Source organism: Antrostomus carolinensis, unplaced genomic scaffold (genome assembly GCF_000700745.2).
Source record: "Antrostomus carolinensis isolate BGI_N321 unplaced genomic scaffold, ASM70074v2 scaffold13207, whole genome shotgun sequence".
NCBI classification, from domain to species: Eukaryota; Metazoa; Chordata; class Aves; order Caprimulgiformes; family Caprimulgidae; genus Antrostomus; species Antrostomus carolinensis.
In genome coordinates, this window is record NW_010328128.1 from 39682 (window position 1) to 59745 (window position 20064).

Here is a 20064-nt window from a genome sequence, read left to right on the forward strand (position 1 = left end):
GATACAACTGTTCTTTGATAAAATGCATAGCAAACCACATAACCTATCACATTACCTTCTCAGTATCCACATCCTCCTCTTCAATTTCAGGAGCTAAATAAAATATATCACAAGATTCTAAATGAGAAAAGAAGTCAGAAACAAAAGGTAAGATATTTGCTTTCTTCTCCACTCTCCCCTAAAATAAGTAAAAGCAGAGCATGCAATGTATTAGTTTACCTTCAGCTTTTGGAGCAGCAAAGAGGATACTTCCATGACAATCAATCAGCACGGAGTCCAAACATAAGACTATTGTAAAATAAGCCACAAAAGGGCAAGAGATAATAAATATCTGTTCTTGTAACTATTTGACACTAATAAAAATAAATTAAATAATTTTAAAATAATTTGCAATGTCAGTATTTACCCTATGATAAATGATGTTTAACTAACACTAATCCTAGAACAGACCACCCAATAACGAAACAGTAAATGTGTAATCATCTAAAGCAATTCCTGTAGAACAAAGACAAGAAGGTAAAACAAAATGGGATCACAATAAATAAAAGGGTTAGAATAATGGAAGTTTACTCTCTTTATAATCAACATTGAAAAGGAAAGCCAAGGAACAAAACAAAGAAATACGACAGCTAGAGTTACTCTAGTCTTCTCACAAGGTACCAATAAAAGATAGTTAATATGTCCTAAGCATTTAATCTCTCCTCTCTTCCCTTCTTCAACCCCACCAAAATACAAGGTCCTTATCTGGAAACAGCCGAGACATATGTGGTCATATCCAGAACTCCTCTGTGTGGGATAGGATATGGAGTCCAGTTTTGCACAAATAGTTATAATCATATACGTTCTCCTAGTGAAGAAGAGTTACATAGACTGGTATTTGCAAGATTAAAGCCCTGAAATTTCCATAGTTAGGAAAGAAATAACTGACTTCTAGAACTATTTTAAATTACCTGAGGTCTTCAGGAACCTTAAGGCGGTAAGATCATGTTATATAAATTCAATGATGAAAAACGTGCAGTAAGACTGTGTCTATCTGATATCTTCAAAGCACACCGTCATTTAACATGTTTCAATACAAGTCAATTGGCTACCAATGTTGTCCTGCCTTTGCAGACTACAGCCAAACACATTGTTTTCTTATTAAAAAGAGTACTAGGAGAATAGATTTGTACATTAAATTAGATAAGAGGTCAAAACATTAAATGTATTAATCATTAAATAAAATATTAATGATTAAAGAGGTCTAAGAGTAGAACAAATATTATTTTATTATTAAATAATAAATTGAAGAGGTCTAAGAGAGAAAAATAAAGTAAGAAAAAAGGAAATAATCCTTTTGCTTTTGTAGTTACCTCTACCAAAGACATCTTAAGTCATCAAATTGTTCACTGTGCTTAATGTAAATAAAGGCTACCTTCAATAATATTTAAGCTGGACCTGAACTATGTATCTTGAAAAGCAAAGCTTTCCCAAACAGGAACACACACTAGTTATTTCTGCAGAAGCAGCTCCCTCAAAAATTCTTCATGCTCACTATCTTTGCTTCTCAAGTTAACACCTCTGGCCCTGAATCTGTAACACCGTTCACGCAAACCAGACCTTGGTGAGTTCAGTACAACACGAGAATTCTCACTTGGGTTCTCTAAAGTGCCCATGAACAACATGTAAGCAACATCCTCTGATAAGAGGAGAGGAAATAAATAAAGTCTCAATGGAGGGTACAAACAACTTTTGCAGCAGGATTAAATTAAAAAAATACATGAAGAGGCTAGCTTTGGGGTATGCTTTCTTACCCAGATAATTCCTGCTTAGGATAATGAAAAAAGTCAAATCAAGGAAGGATTTGGAGGAAAAGGCTGTCTACATGAAAAAATAATTAATAATCCAGTTTGTTCCACATTTCATATATTTAACTATGACTCATCAGCTACTAATCTTACTCTATGAGTGTTAAAACAAAGTATATTTTAACAAACAATTTATATGGTACCAGCTTCACCTTTAATAAGTTAATATTATTCAAAAGGAATGCTGATAGAACTTTATGTATATGTATGTGGGCACTGAAGTAGTAATACCACTGTAATCCATTCCACAGTGCACAATTACTTGCCAAACAAGCAGAGAATCCCCCAACAGAAATATTCTAAATCTGAAAGCAATATTCAGCTTCAAGGTAGCTTTATTTGTTAAATATGGAATTTTAAGTAAGGTGCCTTCCATTTAGTGGTTTGCATCATGTTCATTTTTATGGGCTACATAAGGTTCAGATTACAACTCAGTTTTTAGTATTTTGAAGACATGCATTTGGGGTGCATGTAAGTATGGTAACAGAGGTTGGCTAGGCATATTAAATTAGAATCTAAGCCATTATGTGCAGTTATTTGAAACCTTCACAAACATTAAGAACATGCTATGAGGCTGAAATAATCCCTCTGTTGCAAGGTATATCAGATACTTAGTTTTAAGGGTAACATTGCTCAAAGTGAAATCAGAAGTGTCCATTTGTGGCCAATTTAATTTTTAGCAGTTTTATACCATAAAAGAGAAAATAGCTGAAGCTGAAAACCAAACAGATGCAGTAAGCTTTCTGTACCTTACTATCAAATTGTTTATACTTAGTTAGAGACTTTAAACTCATTCCTATCCAAACTCTCAGAAGTAGTCTTTTTAAATCAAGAGAAACGAAAGGCAGGGTGGTGGTGGTGGGGACCTCAGCCTCTTTATCAGAACTGCTACAGATTTATTATTACTATAAGCTAAACCAACATTCAGAATGCCCATGGAAATTTAGGATGGTCTTCTCCCAAGTCACATACAACATATCGCAATTCTCTCAAAGGACAGTTCCCTGTTCCTTTCTCAGAAGTTGACTTCTGATAATTCTTCTATAAACAGAAGCATAGGGAATCAGTGGTCAATGGAGCAGAGTCTAGTTGGAGACCTGTGTCTAGTGGAGTCCCTCAAGGGTCAGTACTAGGACCAGTATTATTCAATATATTCATCAATAACCTGGATGAGGGAATAGAGTGCACTGTCAGCAGGTTTGCTGATGATACAAAGCTGGGAGGAGTGGCTGACACGCCAGAAGGCTGTGCTGCCATCCAGAGAGACCTGGACAGGCTGGAGAGCTGGGCAGAGAAAAATTTAATAAAATATAATAAGGGCAAGTGTAGGGTGTTGCATCTGGGCAGGAACAACCCCAGGTTCCAGTATAGGTTGGAAATTAATAATAAAAAATAATTAAGACTATACCTGGATAATCTATGCAAGTCTGCAGAGCACGTAAACACTCGTAACATAACGCCCAGAGTTCATAGTCTTTCAGAGGATTACCATAGCAGGACAACAGGAGTTTTAGAGAGATGCACTGAAAAACAAGAGTGAGGATGCACAAATTAAAAATTATCACAAGCAAAAAAAAGTTTACTAATGCAATGACAAAGTAAATCCTAATATAAATCACACTCACCAAAAAGGCATTAAGAAAAGGTATTTATTGCACTTGCCATTAATGAACTAATAATTCTCCCTACTGAAAAAGCATTGCACAGTTAGCTGTATAGATGAACCAGGAGCTTCTTAATTGCATAACAAAAGCGTAACTCAAGTGAAATTTCAGTCAGAAGAGAAATGTTTCAGGAAAAGTGAGCTGTTTGGAAGCTTCTCCTTATACTAAGGAAAGCCTCTTTTAGAATGTCAAAGATGACACATAATTATAGGAACACCCATCTAGACTTAAAAACATAAAAAAACCAACAAAATCACCACCAACAAAAAAATTCCCACATTCAAATCCTGATTTACCCTGACAGTTGCATTACAATTCTTACCTTAAATATTTCATCAACATTTCTTGTTCTTCTGTGAAAGACGTTAACGATATTGACAGAATTAATGACAGGTTTATTTGAAGTCCAAGCACGTTGTTCTGTTTTTAATCACTGGCTGCTCAATTTGTAGTAACAGCATTTGTTTTTCTGGCTATAAATTTAGCTTTTGATACCTGCTATAACACATTAATGTGACAAAGATACTGCTCCATGGAAACATACCATTCTTTAGAGAATCCATGTTTTACATTTTGTGATTTTTTTTTTTTTTTTTTTTTAATGGGACTATAGCAACTTGACATTGACAGTACTGCACAGACACCTTCCCAATCAAGCTGTGCTAATAGAAGAGCTTATCACTACTAGCAGCTCTTGACATCAAGCTGGACTTTATGATACCCATTCACCTACCAAAGGAACAGTAAAAAATTAACTGTAGGCAAAACCCACTGGGTTAGAACAGATCCATCCAAATATTTTAGAAAACAGTACAGCACATTTTCTGTTGCATATGCAGTGCTAAGATAGTAAATGTCAACTTTAGGCCATGTTGGGGAAAAGAACTACAAGAAGAAATTCAGGATTAACTTAGGGGGAAAAAAAAACAAAAACAACAAAACAAATCAAAACCCAAAAACCCCAAACAAAACTGGAGCACAAGAGACAGAAACAAAAATTACAATCTCTAAACTGTTCCATTATTTTTATAGACACCTTTATATCCCAATCAACATTTGTAAAATCTAAATAGACTAAGGGTCTTTCTCACGCACAATGGTAGTATATCATGACATTTGACAAATCAGTCTCTGTGCTGACATTTACTGCAGTCAATTTTTCATGATCCTGGCTATGAAACATCCTCCAGTGAGGCATTGTTTAGATTTTATAAAAAATATACATAATGAGCAGACTACTGCCCTAACTTTCATCAAGATCAACAAACAGAAATAGCTTCCCTGTGAGCTATGAAGAGGAGAAAAAGAACCACATTAACTCCTATGGCTAAAACTTTGTTGATAATTTAATTTTTACCAGAAGCCCTTCTCAAGGAACATTTATACTTTGGGCTCGTACTTGAAGGTGAACCAGATAAACTATAAATTTCTAATAAGATATACCAGCAAACACACTTGTTACTTTACATGTTTTATATTCTGCCTACCTCCAAAACACATAAAAATGAATTTAGTGCTTTTATTCTCCTATCCGCCATTGTTGCTCTTCATAAAAATTAGTAACTTCAGCACAGGCACAACTGAAGGCCGGTAAAAAGGTTACGTTTCATTCTCATTTTGCTATCATCTGTATGCTGGAGTGCAAAATTCTTACATCAATGTGTTCCTTCATTATATCCAGAAAAGCTCTTGAACTGTCTGATAAAAAAGCTCATCAATTATACAGCAGGAAGGAAGAAGTCAGATAGTCAAAAGAATGAATTAGTGTAGAGAACATTCAAAATAGAGCTTCATACTGTTGATGGATTACTATCCCTGATCACTGCTGCATTCCCCCTTCCATAGCATCCTGGTTCTCACATGCCTCAAATGTCTTTGCTCACAGACACTTAACAATGAAAGAAGCAGAAAAATCTTCAAATTGACCCTGCACAGCTGACACAAATGGAGAGAAATCAAAAGAGAAATTCCACAGACTGACTAGAACATTAAGAAGGATTTGGGAATATTTTTGTAATAAGTACACACCACTGCCGCATGTTTCTCTGTAAAAGAACCTCTCGTCTTGAAGTTTATGTCCCTAGGGGCTCCAAAAGCTGTAGCAGAGAAAGATGGACATCCTTTATCGCATATACAAATCACCTCTCACTTCAGGAAATGATGAATGGCTAGCAAGGAGAAGAAGAATCTCTTACTAAACTAGAGACTGAAGTTAACTGTACAACAGAAAGCTGGAAGGCGTTTCTCATCACATATGGGATATCCAAGCTTTCTAGAGGAAGAAATTATGGAAAGCAATTCAAGCACAGTAGGAAAACAGGAATAAACCCTCAAAGCAGCAGCAAAAGTTTATGATAAGAAAGAAGAAAACGTCAATGATGGATAACAAAATAGAGGATGAAAAGGCACCAGAAACTGAAATTCTGTTTCAGAAGAAAAAAGGATGTAGGAAAAGCAAATCTTAGCAGAAGTGAGAACTGCTGCTGTTCACAGGATGGCCAAATTAACCTGAGTCAGGAAATAAAAGAATGCAGTCTGGTTACAGACTGGTGAACTTTGTTTAAGAGTACACCCTCATTGTTTCTCTCCAGCAAGCATCCTAAAGAAAGATTAAACTTCAAATACTAATATTGCTAGCTAGTATTCACATGCTAGTTGTCCTCCTGTGATTCTAATAACTGACTGTATTGATAAAGTCTCTCCCCATTTTGGCCATATAAAAAAAGATTATTTTTAGTGCTGAAAAAAATACCCAAGAAGGTCATTCTTCTAGTGTCCTAATCATTCCAAATGCTCACCTTCCTATACCAGAAAGAGAAAATTCTGGAAGACTTCATCTGAAGACTGAGGGTTCAGACCTGCTGGGGACTTGTCTAACATCTTGTAAAAGTTATTTTATATAAGCAAGGTACATGATAAGACATGTTTCATCACATATCTATGACTGATGAAAAGCACAAGCATTCTGATTAGAATAATTTCCAAAGGAAAAAAAATACACTTGACTTAATGTTATAAGACAATTTTTATTTAACCCTCAAAGCATGTATTTAGTGCAATGCACATTCAAATGCCACTGAATCTGTTTATGTTTTGATAAAAATTTAAGTGTAAAACTCCCTTATTTAGACATCTTTCTCAGGTTTGGTTGTTTTGGGGTTTTTGGGGGGGGTTTGTTGTTTTTTTGTTTTGTTTTGTTTTGTTTTTTTAACATGCAAGTCTGATTCATGGCTATTACTGTTTCCTACAACCTCAAAAAACCTCCAACTTGACCAACAAGAAAAAAAGTCTGAAATGCTGGAAAACATATGATTAAGATTTTTAGTCAAACCACCTGTAGCATGCATCATTTCTTAATTATCTGTTCAGACATTTTAGCAAAGCAAGCTCAAGAAAACTGTTCAGCATGCATAAGGCCTCAAGTGCACTTCATTTAAAGCATTAACGTTATTTGAATACTGATATAAAACATTTATTAATATATCATCACCAGTGAAACTGCACCAAAGAGCAAATAAAATTATAATCCAGTGCCTCTTCCTGAAATGTTTTTCACAGCACAGAAATTTTGACCAAAAATATGAAAGAGCCACATGAGTGATTATTGCCTATAGCTACATACTGGTGACATTTTGTTTTATGCTAAGAAGATTGCATTTTAAACCTCACTTGTTGAAAAACTGATGTTTTTTCTTCAGTGCTGCAAAGATCATTTATCAGATCTTTTATTTCATTGTTGGTACCAAAACCGTAAAACCAAACTTTTCAAAGGATTCAGACTAAGCTGACATATTATATTTTATTAACATAATACTGGCATATTTTAAATGGCCAAAGCAAGCAAGATTTTCATTGTTCTTTTCTTAGTAAGTACTATTCTGGGACTAGACAACTTTTCTTTCCTCCAAGTGTTATTTCCCCAGTGTTCAAGGGTCATTATCTAGCTACATGGCTTTTTACTTCTCTCATACTTGATTGGGTATGAATGACTAACAGAAAAGGAATGTGTATATGCCAGGTTCCCATTAACCCTTCCCATGTGAAGGCCATAGGATTTGAATCACAGAGAAACATTCAAAGCATTAGAGATGAGACACACCTGATTGGAATGAAATTGGTTAGAGAAATAAAAGATCTCCACTCAAACTTGAAGTGAAAAATATTTATTTATGGCATGCAAAACTATAAAAAATACTGGGAAAACCCTCACAAGATACATTGCAGTAGCCAGACAAAAGCAAGCAAGTATTTTTAGTAATGCTTACTAGCAGTAAAGCACATAACATTATGAAGCAGCATTGGGGTATTAGAAAAATATTGTCCACTGGAGAAGTATTATTGACAGGCAAGAAAAACTGTCTGTTCTCCAGAGTAGACAAGGTTGATCTTCCACCAGATGGGACTGGCATTGCACTTTCTCTAAAGAACAAGAAATATTTAAGGAGATGCTAGAGATACTATTCTAAAAGCTCTATTTGCTGCAATCATTCTGTTACAGAAAACTAGTGAAAGAGCAGCACTGTAAATCTTCTGAGGTATTTTCCATTTAACACAGAAGACAGAAATCACATTAGTTGGGGTTTCACGTGTTTTGTGCCTTTGCAGTAAACGAACAAACTCAGACTCAAGTTTTAGCTTCTTAAAAAAAATTAAACATTTTTAGGTATTTGTAAAATTCTGGCACAGAGAAATGAAAGAGAACCTGAAAGTGTACAGAGACATCAGTTTTAACTTTTTCACATAAGGGATAGTACAGTATGGCTTTATTTTTGCAATTGTCAGGAGGTAAAACAGAAGCAGAAACTGCTATGTTTCAGAAGCCTGAAGAATAACATCTGTTTTCCAGAAGAGGAAAAAGAAGCTGAAAACATTAACCCCATCCCCCCCCTTCTCTAAGAAGACTTTAATATAGTCTGCCATATGATTCAATGAATACAAAAAATGAATGACCCTTCTTCAGAAAACAAAGATTACCAGGTTAGAAGCTCAGCATTTCAGGGAACAGCCAGCCATTTCAGAAATATAGGTGTTGCTCTCAGATTTATTTAAATACTTTTTGCTCCCTAAAGCAGTTAAATAATCAGAGAGTTAGTTTGTTTGTGGGTTTTGTTTGTGGCAGAACCTGAACATTTGCTGGAATTTATTATTAAAAAAAGAATACAGCGTATAAAGTCTATCAAACCTTTCTTCTACTGAAAACACAACTATAAAACTCTGGTTTCATAGACAACCACCACCCTGCTGTCTTCACTTCATAACATATGTATTACAACACTGCTTATTAGGGTAACTGGAATAATAGTTACCTTTTCTAATTCACTGTGATTGTCCTGTGAATTCAGTGGAAACAGGATAACCCTCACTTCTACAAAGAGCCTACTTATTTGGAAGAATGAAATTCTGTTCAGGATGAAAAAACACTTTTTTTAAATTGATGATGAAATATTTGTAGAAAGAGAGGATTTCAGAAGAATGGCAGAAGAACCTGAAAACATATTCTGATTTACATTTCTGTATGCCAGTCTCAAGTACTGTTATAGGAAAAGCAAGCAGGACTTCTGCTACAGCTTTTAAATCATGCAAGAATTTTGGAAAACTATAATTCCAAGGAAGATTGTTTTCCTGAAAGTACCTTCATGTACCAAGACTTAAATTCCAGTAAGGAGAGAATATAGGTCTTATTACAAGAGATTTTTTCCTCCTCAAAGAAGAATCCCTATCAAAACACTCAATTTATGTTCTTAAGTGATGGCAGCTTATTCACTACATTTCTCTAGTTAATATGGAGGCTTAAGTAAACCCACCTCCAACTCAAGGCAAGCAATTTAAGTGTGGTATCTTCATTTCTTAGAAGAAAACAAACACTGAAATGAAAATAAAATACAATAAAGAAACCCCAAACAGAACCAAAACAAAAAAAAAACAAACACAAAACAAAACCCAAGAAACCTCCCCAAAACAAAGAAACCCCACCAAATCCCCAAACCAAAAAACCCCCAACCAACCAACCAAAAAACCCCAATAAACGAACTGCAGTGGTTTTATAGTGGTCTGATGGCCTTATCTTAGCCATCCTCTTCATGACAAACAACATGCAAATTAATTCCTAGGTTTATACATTTTAGTATTTTAAAAAATTATAAAACCTCCATTCAATAAAAAAAATAAATTTGCACATAAGATGAAATATAGTTGTTTCTGCTGCTTGCATACTAAGACATATCTAGATTTCTGTATACTGACGAGCTTTCTCACAAGAAGTCAGTGACTGAAATTGCTATGATCCTTGTTAGAAATACAAGCAAATCTACCAAATGAAGCAGGTCCATGTAAATCCAGAGTAACAAATGACATAGCAAAAGTAAAAGACTTTGGAATGATTATAAATCTGATTATTACTTTGCATTCTCTTCTGAATATGTAAGGTTGCATAGTCCAGAGCAGGAAGAAAAAAAAAAGATGCATCTCCAGTAAATGGATCTTTTCCCAGAGCCTGAAGAATGAACCTGCAAGATTTAAAAACTAAATAAAGGACTCAATATGCATAAAATGACTAACTCCCTCAGAGAGCAAAACCATGCCATGTGGTACTTCTCCATATTTACTGTCCTCCTGCATTATGAAGTGCATGTTATTGAGGGCAGAAGAGACAGGACAGGGAAAAAAGCAGTTAGAACAGAATCTTCAATGTAGCATTAATTTTTTTAGCTATGATGAACCAAAGGATCTTTACACACTTGACAGTCCTAGGTTACTAGTCCAGTGGAGGTGTTTGGGCAAGGTGAAAAGAAGAATGGGTGCAGAGTGAAAATAACTTAGATGCCACTGTAGAGGATGGATGGAAGACTGGCTATTAGGCAAGGAGAACAAGGCTGAGTTGTCAGTAGACAAGTAAGGAAAAAACCCAACATCTTCAACTAAGCATAATTTCTGGAAATGAAGTGTGTGAAGTTTGTGCTGCTCATTTTTATGAAGTCACAGGAAGGCTGGAAAAGCATCAGCCATCCTGCATTTTTAGCCAGCAGCTCTCCTATCACATGGATTGTTTACATCTCTTTTGAGTGTGGCACAAGAGGAAACCATCTAGTCAGAGACCAAACTTGTCCACCCTGAAAATATATAGTTTGAGCACAGAAAAGACCATACTACACTATCAACAAACTAATAACCAGCCTAATAACAGGTCTCCCTCTTCTCATTTGGCCATTTATAAAGATGAAATGCTTGAGACAACATACCAATCACACTGTGCACATACTCGAATTCTATCATGAAATATACATAACAGACACAGAGGTGGTAATTTAAGAACACAGAACAGATACAGGATATGTACAATTTTCAAAAACTTAAATGCACATGTAGATTTAAAAAAAAAAAAAAAAAAGTGAAATCTTTTCACCTCCCGAAGCAGATAAGATATTGCCATTCATTTCAATGAGGTCAAGTTTACAGTCAGGAACTCTGCAATTTTCATAAGCACCTGGGAGGCCCACTGCAAGGTAGCAAACTTTATGCATTGACAGTAACATAAAGAGTTAAAAATCTACATGTGCTTTGGAAATATTATCTTAAAAATGTAATCAACTATTATATGTGCTGCTAGTACACTAGTGATAATACTCCATTTGTAAAAACCAAAAAATTTAAAATGAAAGCTGATTTTGCAATAGCATAAATTTCACTGTAGCACTTTACTTTTAAAGAGGAAAAAAGGATCATCGTGTTTCCAACATTAACTCTTAAAGTGTGCAGACTAGCGAAATTTGTTTTTCCAGGATGCTAAAGGGGGCAAGGGGTAAAGCAATCACACAGTATTTAAGTCATTTCATCTCCACATAAGTGACTACAGCAACTATATAACGAAGACTTTATTTTTACTACCTGCTCATTACTTTTGATTTCTGACCCTCTGCCTCCACAAAGATTATCTTCATTATTGTTTGTGCTCATTGCACCGTTGCTTAATTCTGGAGATCTAATTAGGTTTGATCCATATCTGTTCCCACCATGTTTTGTCATTAACACTGAAGCCATCTGGTTAAAATGTGGTAAAGAATTTTCATTTGACCCTTGAAAAGTTTCAGAAGAGTCTTCCAACGCCACATAATTGTCTAGCATTTTTGCTCCAGCAATTGATTGATTTGAGCCTTTTAGCACATCATCTGTATTTGGCATTTCAGAGGTAGCATCAGAACAGTCTTCTTTGTGATCAGATGAAGCAAAATCTATCTTTTTACCATTAGTAAGTGACGTATGTTCTAGATTCATGCCAGACACCTGTGTGCATACACATGGAGCTTCTAAATGAAGATCATTAACCTGGTGATTCTTTGGCTCTATTTTTGGTGGATAACTAATAGCAAATGAATTAAGATTTCCCTTTGAAAAAGCAACCTCATTGTTATTGTCTAGAGGTAGTGACTCTTGTGTTAGCAAGTGATTTTTCCTAGCTAGTGGTCCACTGCTGGTTACAGAAGTAAAAAAGTTATTTGTATCTGCAGGTTCAAGTGGTAGCTTTGGAAAGGTTTTAATTTTTCTCAAAGAACCTTTCTTAAAAATGCCATCTCTCTCCAGGTCAGTAATACATGTTTTTATATCCAACGCAACACTAGCAAAACTGTCAGTACGCACTGCATATTCATCCTCTTCTCTGCTCTTTGTAGCCTGAGTTGCAAGTTGAGAATGTTGAGTTTTCTCATTATCCAAATCGATTTGCATTTCCTTGAAACCACTTTCTCTGCCAGTCACCATAGTAACTACAGAAGAGTCCTTATGACAGGTAGCTGTCACATCTTCCACTGCAGACAAATCACCTGCTATGTTGTTTTTCTCATTTGAATATAATTTAGATCCCAAACTTCTCTGACACATTCGTCCCTTCCACATGTTATCACAGACATCTAGACACAAAAAACAGATGCTTATATTAAATGCGTATTTAAACCTTCTAATCTTTCCTAGTAAATATTTACATTGCTTTTTATGCCACTGCTTTTATGTATCATAAGTATGTTAGACAAATTAATTATTTCTGGACATTTAAACATAAAGAACACTCTAAATACAAAAATTATGTTCATTAAGAGTTGTATGTACCCTGCTCCCTACCCCCAATTCACAAATATTTAATAATGACTTTTTGATATCTAGAAAAGTACCTGTAACAGGAAAGCACAAAAACATAGTATTTTAAAAATCATTAGATATGTCAGGCAATCTAAAATTCTAGACTAAATAAATTTTAAGGTTACCTTGAGAAGCACCAAATGATTCAATTGAAAGAACCCTTCTTCCAACAGCAGACAGGCTTCGACAAATATTACTTGATGAAGCAATCTTCAGTTTTTCTTCACATAACGACAAAATGCTCTAGAGAAAATTAGTGTTAAATACTTATTTAATAATGAATAGATTTGTGAATTTTGACAAGTGAATCACGTTAACTCACACAGTATGTCTGAATTAATGTGATGCTACATTGGAGGTCTCTGTTGCACTGTTCATTATACTGTGTGTTTCTATTACATGGATGAATTAATTCCCTATTTTTACCATGGGCTATCATGAAATTACTTAACACTTCAAATTCTAGCCTACAGTTAGAATACTAAGAACAACAGATAAAAATTAATAGTCTTAAATTTTATCCTTTGTGAATAACATACTGAAGAGTAAAAAGCTAGAGTGTGGATTATTTTTTAAACAGACAGTGATTCCCTTGAATTGAGTGACATAGACAGGATGATGAATGTTTTTATTACCAAAATTACATTAAAAGTAAATCCTGAAACTTTCAAAAACTGAAAAACACAAATATCTGGAAAGCATATTCCCAATTAGAAAAAGCAATCATTATCAAGTCACAAGAAGAAAAAGTATTATACGTATCTAATCTGTAGCCTGAGCATCATTTGATGGCATTAGTCCTGGTCTCACACACAATTAACTACAGACATTCACACATTTAAAAACCTGTCACCATGGGCAAGAAGAGCTGCCTCTCCAAATGCATACCAATGTTTTCTCAGTAACTGTTCCTAGATAAACACTGATGAGACCTTATACAGCTCTGGGGAGCTGCTTTTATTTCCCCATTAACCTGCTCAACTGCTCTTCTACTGTTGTGGAAGGAAGAAAATGGTTCTGTTGCTTCACATATCAGATTAAGGAAGGACAGGAAGAAGTGAGACAGGTATCCATCTACGCTGGAATCTAGTGAAAAGTCCAGAAAAGTTTATGGGTTTTCCCCTCCATGTAGCTCTCCCTACTCCTTTCCACCCAAGAAAGGGCCAGTGGAAAAGGAACAGAAAAGAAAACAGACAGTTGCAAAGCAACCTTCATCTATTACCCTAGACCAGCCTTGACCCACTCTATTTTTGGGCTGATGTAAGTAGTCAGCAATAGCTTTCAGGGACTGAGAGATGATAGTGAGTGCTATACAGTCCTTTTCCTGACTATACTCAAAGTAAACAAATAGAAATACAGGAGTTGATCAAGTAGGCTCTATGTCAGAAATGATCTTCCTGGGCTGTCCTCAACCAGGGAGTCAATATTATTTGCTTAATAAAAATAAAACTATTAATTCTTGTCCTGTAGCACTCTTTCTGCAAAGCATTGATTATAGGTGCTACACCATTTAGAATATACACTACCAGCTCCGAGGAAAAAAGGAGAGGAAAAAAAAAACAAACAAACAGGAAAAGTAGATATCACTATTCTGAAGTAGAAGAACTGAATCCAATAAAAGTCACATTTTGACAGCTGTTATTCTCTAGCTACAGTCTGAAAGTCTGCAAAAACAGTGCATTAAAGCTAAACTTTCATACATCAATGTCAAATAACATTGTATTAGGTAACCAGCATTTAGAATGTAAATTATTTGAAAACATCATCTTAAAAAATCCTATATATCTTCAAATTCTTTATAAAAATTAAAGGTAAATTAAGAGGCTAAATGGAATAAAATACAAAAACAATTAAGATATCTAATCATATACTAATAAACATTTATATATTTCCTGAAGAACTAGTTAGTAGTAATGCTTTGAACAGCACTGCTTTGAACATGCCAAGAAACAGAGGTTCCCTGGGGCATGGCTCCCTCTATCCCCTTCTTAAATGCAATTCAAACATAATTTGAGGCACCATACAAATTTCACAGCATAATGCCTGTGCTCTTACTTCTAATGACTCTCTCTCTCTCTCTCTGTAAACTAAATATTAAATGGGAAGAAACAGTTAATAAGAAAATTTAGATCCACAAGCTTCTTAAAAGTCAGATCACTAAAACACATCTGCTTCTCAGTTGTATCTCCGCTACAGTAGGAAGAAATAAGAATTTCTGATGATTCTGGGAAAACTTCAGCTTTCTTGCAAAAGCTGGGCATATTACATATAAAGACCATCTCTCTATTAATGAACACACATACAGAAATATTTTTCTCACTTTTTTAAAAGCAGAAAGAGCGCTTTACCTCAATATCTGGCCTATTTTCAGGATTCTCTTCTTGCATTTGTTCCAGTAGAGTATGCAGATCTTGCCCAAATTCTGATTCCGTCTCAGGTTCTACTACATATTCTATTGCTGCTTTCAATGTTGTGCCTAAAGAATAGATGTGTGCCTGCATAAAGTTTAAAAAAAGGCATTAAACATGCTACCAATTCTCTCTCTTCTGCCAAAAAGCTCTGAGATCACAAGGGATACAGCTTGCATTGTTTTCATTTTTAACTTACAAGGTAACAATTTACTGGAAAGGTGGTTTAATTTGAACAGGAGGAACAGAATGGGCTTCAATACTTTTGGGGGATATGCTTGTTGCAAACAGAAAGAGACTACCCTGTAGGGTCCAGCTAGAACCTTTCTTCTTCCTCACCAGTACTCAGTATTACAATTGTTCATTGTCTATAGTTAAACATAAAGCTCAGCCCCCAGTGTGTGTGCAAGTAATATTTAAGTTAGAAGCATGCTGGGAGACTAAAGTGGCATTCCGCTTAGCAGGGGGAAATCAATTCAACAAAAAAATTTATATATAGCAGTATTTTATAAGTGCTATCAAGCATAAAGAAAGTGAGCAGAACCAGTACAGTTTAATGTCATTTGTCTCTGAAGACACTTATGAAAGAATTTTAAGAAATACTCTGCCACCTCTGCTCTCTTGAAGCTGACAATCCTGTGATGAGCTCCAATAAAAACGGAGGTGAGCCAAGAACTTTCTTAAATCTAGTGCCAATGCATTAGATTTCCCATACAACACAGCTAGTTCTTAATTTTAGAAGTTTTCTGCTTCTTAGAAAAACCCAGAAACCCCCTTCTCAGATCCGCTTTAGCAGTAATAGTAATTTATCCATGATGGTTTGTATTTTATTTTTATGTTCCATTCAGAGACCACAACACAACTCAGTAAAAATTATAACCAAGATTATAAGTGCAAGTTTGTGTAAACATTTCAATGGTGATGAAGTACAGCCAGGAATTCAAGTGTACTGAACACTGCTCTCAGGTTTACAAATACATACATAAATAAAAGAACAGTCAGATTCATACATTAAACCTGGTTGTACTATATGTGCTATATGCTTTACTATTTTTCACCCTAGAAAGACAATTGATTCTAAGGCCAAAAGTAATTTCTTCCCTCTGCCTGCCCGCAAATTTTCCCCTTAAGGTGTATTATTGTCTCTAAATTGTATAAAGGGAAGGTGACTTGTTCCACAGGTATGCATATGTATATTTACTTTCTAGTGAGGCAGGGCACCTACATAAAAGGGACTGCAAAACTACCTCATCAGTAAGCTCTGTGTGTGGCCATGTAGCTTGGACAATTCTACTTCTCCCCACTCCTCCACGCCTGGTCCAAACAAAGAAAGCATAAACTGGTGCTGACTGCGGGAACTAAAGTCTTAATTTACCCTTGGGACACATCAAGATTAGGACAAAGGTCAGAAAAACAATTCATATGTTATCTGATCTAAAATTAAAAGATTGAAAATGTTTTGTGAAGCAGTAATTTAAGTCTCCAATTCTGCACCATTATACAACTTCACCATTAAGCAGAAGAGGTAACTGAAGACTTTCTTTCGAGAATCTCAGACAGGAGTTGTTATGATTTTTATTTTGATTTAGCAGAAGACTGAGTGCCATTCATCTATTCCAAGAGTAAGAGTTACTTCCCCCCTCGCCTTCACCACATTAAGCTATTATAACCCACTTGGTGGCAGTAGCCCTACTCTGTGACACTGTTCACAGATCAGTACGATTTTATTTTATTTTATTTTAAGATAAACCATACTATATAGGCAAAGGGATACAAAACTATGAAGCCTGAGCAAATAACCCACTAACAAAGTGATGGGAATACAGTTATTTCTTCATACTTTCTGAAGTTACCAGTAGCCCCACCCATACTTATTTCAGTGCAGAAAATTGAATCCACCCTGGACTAACAGAGCTACTCACAAAGGAAGTACAACTCCTATAAGTAAATGTTTAGAGGATGATGGTCTTATAGTCTGCACAAGTTAACATGCTATAGAACTAATTAGATATAAATTAACACCTTTCTAAGCCTGCCCAAGACTGAAGGCCAGTAACTACCTGGAAAAAAAAGCAAACAAAAAAAATTCAAACAACAAAAACCTCCCAAACTAGATTCATACTTTTGTATATTCCAACCTGTGGAAGAAATTTAATCAAAATACCTTCCAGGAACTTATGAAGGTGGCTTTATTTATTTTTTTCTTTTCTGCAGACTGTTTCATAAGCTTTTGAAAACTGAAAAGGAAGTGTAGAAATTATTTCTTTACTTCAGTATTAAATATTCTGCTTCAGTGAGCGATGTCATTTTGCATTTCTCAATGGACAATATAACAGGAAACTCAACATAAAGTTAAAAAAGAACAAAGGAAAAAAGACAAATTCTTAAAAATATAGTACAGCCCTATTCAAATAACTTTTTGTATAAAAGTAACATTGTACTGTGGTAGTTTAATATGCTCAATATTAGTTAAGTTACTGCATGTATTTAATATGATCTGCAACAAGTGACATCACTTCTATTCCACAAATTGACTTTAATAAAGACAGACAGATATTAATCACTCCTCTAAGAACTAGAGAAAAAAAAAAAATCATAATGTACAAGTAATGGATGCACACTACACAGGCCAAACAACATCAAAATACCAGCTGAATTAATGCCATATAGTGAGAGGACACCTTTGAATTCAGAAGGTACTTCTGAACAGAATAACCAGTTTCAGCCTCCCTATAACACTCCTAACATCAGGAATGGGTAAAATTGCTTTATTAAGAAAATTTGCTTTTAGATTGTAATATCCACTATAAAACTTACACTAAGCTTCATGGATGATACTTTTAACATAATATATTGCTTATGTGCTTTTATATCATTCTGCAAAAGTAAGAAACATTACATTTGTACTCTATCAGCAAATCTTGAACTTCTATTTATTCAGCATAGTGTTCTACTTATAGAAATGCTAATGTTAATAAAAGCAGCAGCAGCAAAAAAATTAATCTACCTCTTCATCCAAAAAAAAATTAAAAATAAAAAACACAGAAAAATCAACTAAGACTCAGCCAACAAAAAGAGATGATGTAACACTTATCATGTCCTTAACTCACATCAAGAGACAGGCTGTAGCCATGAAGTAAGAATTAAAAACAGTTTACCTCAAATTGTCAACTTAAACTTACTTGATGTACTTTTTCCCTGTTTGGCATTTAGCAAACAGAATACTTGTGGGAAACTCAGTGAACTAGAATATGGAAGACATTCTTGTTACTGCCTTTTTTTTTTTTTTTTTTTTTTTTAGTTCAAAAGTGGTATTTTGCATATGTCTACAGGCATCAGTTTTATTCATCCACATAAGGATGGATATGAACATTACTGGACACAGAAGTAGGAAGGGCAGAGCAACATATTACCTCATCCCACTTTTTCCAATGAATAATTTCTGTTCAATGTGGGGTATAACATATCCCATAGTCTGCCTTTAAAAGTCTGAGATGCAAGCAGACAGGCTTCCACTTCCTCTACTTTGCTGTCCTGTTTTAAAGTTCACTGCATCTTTTCTTGTACAAGGGAAAGGCCTGTCTCATACTGAATAAAGAAACGTTTTCCTCCCCACATAGAAAATTCCTCTGTTGAGATACTTCCTTTCCTCTGACACCCAGGAAAGCTCATTTTGAAGATGACCAATTCAATCACAATAGCTTGTAATTAATTTCTTTTGTCAAAACATTTCTTGGGAACTTTAACCTCTTTTCCAACTTGAAGCTTCCTTTTATGTACATCTCCCTTTTACCTTTCCCCTCTGCCAGCTCGCCAAACACCACCACCATCTTCTCCACAAGCAAAAGTGGAAAGAAAATCCATCTATTTAATTAATTTCCTGAGCTGGTAGTAAACATGGTTAATGTAAGGCATTCCAACTTAACCTTGTCTCCTCTCTGAACTGGAGCAACGAGAAAAAGAGTTCGTGCTCATCCACTAGGTGGGGTGTTCACCAAGTTTATGTATCAAATCTGCTTACCTCGCTGCTTAGGAAGGAAATTTCACTTTCTGGGAAAGGAGAGCAAGCTGGTAAATGCAATAAATAAATTCACAAGTATAAAATACCTAATGCTTACTAAAAGGGAAAGCTCTCAATGAAAACACTCTCACAACTAAGCTAAGGGTTTTTTAGTAAGTTATAAGGAGAGTAACAAACAAACAGGAAAGGGCAGCAAACAACTTTTCTTCTCCTGGAAGGCAAGCAAGAACAGTACTGTATTGGCAGTTAGGAACTTTCTTTAAGAATTAAGAGAGTCATTTTCTTCCTTAGTTTCTGAATAAAACCCTACCTGTTTTAAATCTAGCTAAGGAGGATAGTTTTTGAATTATAGGAACTTTTGCATTATAGGATAATAACATTAATAGTTAAGTAGCATGCATTTCAAAAATGATCCAAAAGAAAAAAACCCAAAACATAACAACCTCTTCACAATCCCCGAGATACTTTTAAATTAAAGACTACATGTAACTTGTTACAAAAAAATACACAGGCCATGCTGGCATGACGGCACTACAGTATCAGCTTTAAAAAGGATGGGGGGAAAGGGAGGAAGTCATATTAGGAAACTGATTCTCCAGATTTGGTCTTAGTGAGCACATCCACTCTTATCCCAAAGTTAGCAAACATGAGAAGAATCATAGGTAAAATCATAATTCTATGCATCACTGGGTAGGCCATCATTGAGATAATGTGCCCGTTAAAAATCAAAATGGCAACACAAAGAAAAGATGTTTGAGAAAAGTCACAAATCTGATTTGAGGTCCTGAAAGTCTTCCTTTCAGCAACAGGCTAACGGAGCCCATTTATTTCAGAGAAAAATTTGAAGGTCATAATCATAAAAGTAGCTTGAAATCAAGGTAACTGTTAAAACTAGAGTGGTTTCCAAGACACAAAGGCATAACAAGACTTAGAAGTAAAAAGAAAAAACAAAACAACAAACAAAAAACTCCAACCTCCCCAACCTTCCCTCCCCC

At 35.1% G+C, this 20064-nt stretch overlaps 1 protein-coding gene across 1 annotated transcript in view; it reads right to left on the reverse strand.

Moving 5' to 3' along the window:
* KNDC1 (kinase non-catalytic C-lobe domain containing 1) overlaps positions 1-20064 on the reverse strand; it is a 60065-nt gene that overhangs the window by 23996 nt on the left and 16005 nt on the right. Inside the window, exons 3-8 of the mRNA XM_029085992.1 lie at positions 14989-15135; positions 12766-12883; positions 11396-12414; positions 3256-3370; positions 220-288; positions 56-117 (exon numbers count right to left, since the gene is read on the reverse strand). Of these exons, the coding sequence (XP_028941825.1) occupies positions 56-117; positions 220-288; positions 3256-3370; positions 11396-12414; positions 12766-12883; positions 14989-15135 (1530 nt within the window). The remainder of the gene's footprint in view (positions 1-55; positions 118-219; positions 289-3255; positions 3371-11395; positions 12415-12765; positions 12884-14988; positions 15136-20064) is intronic.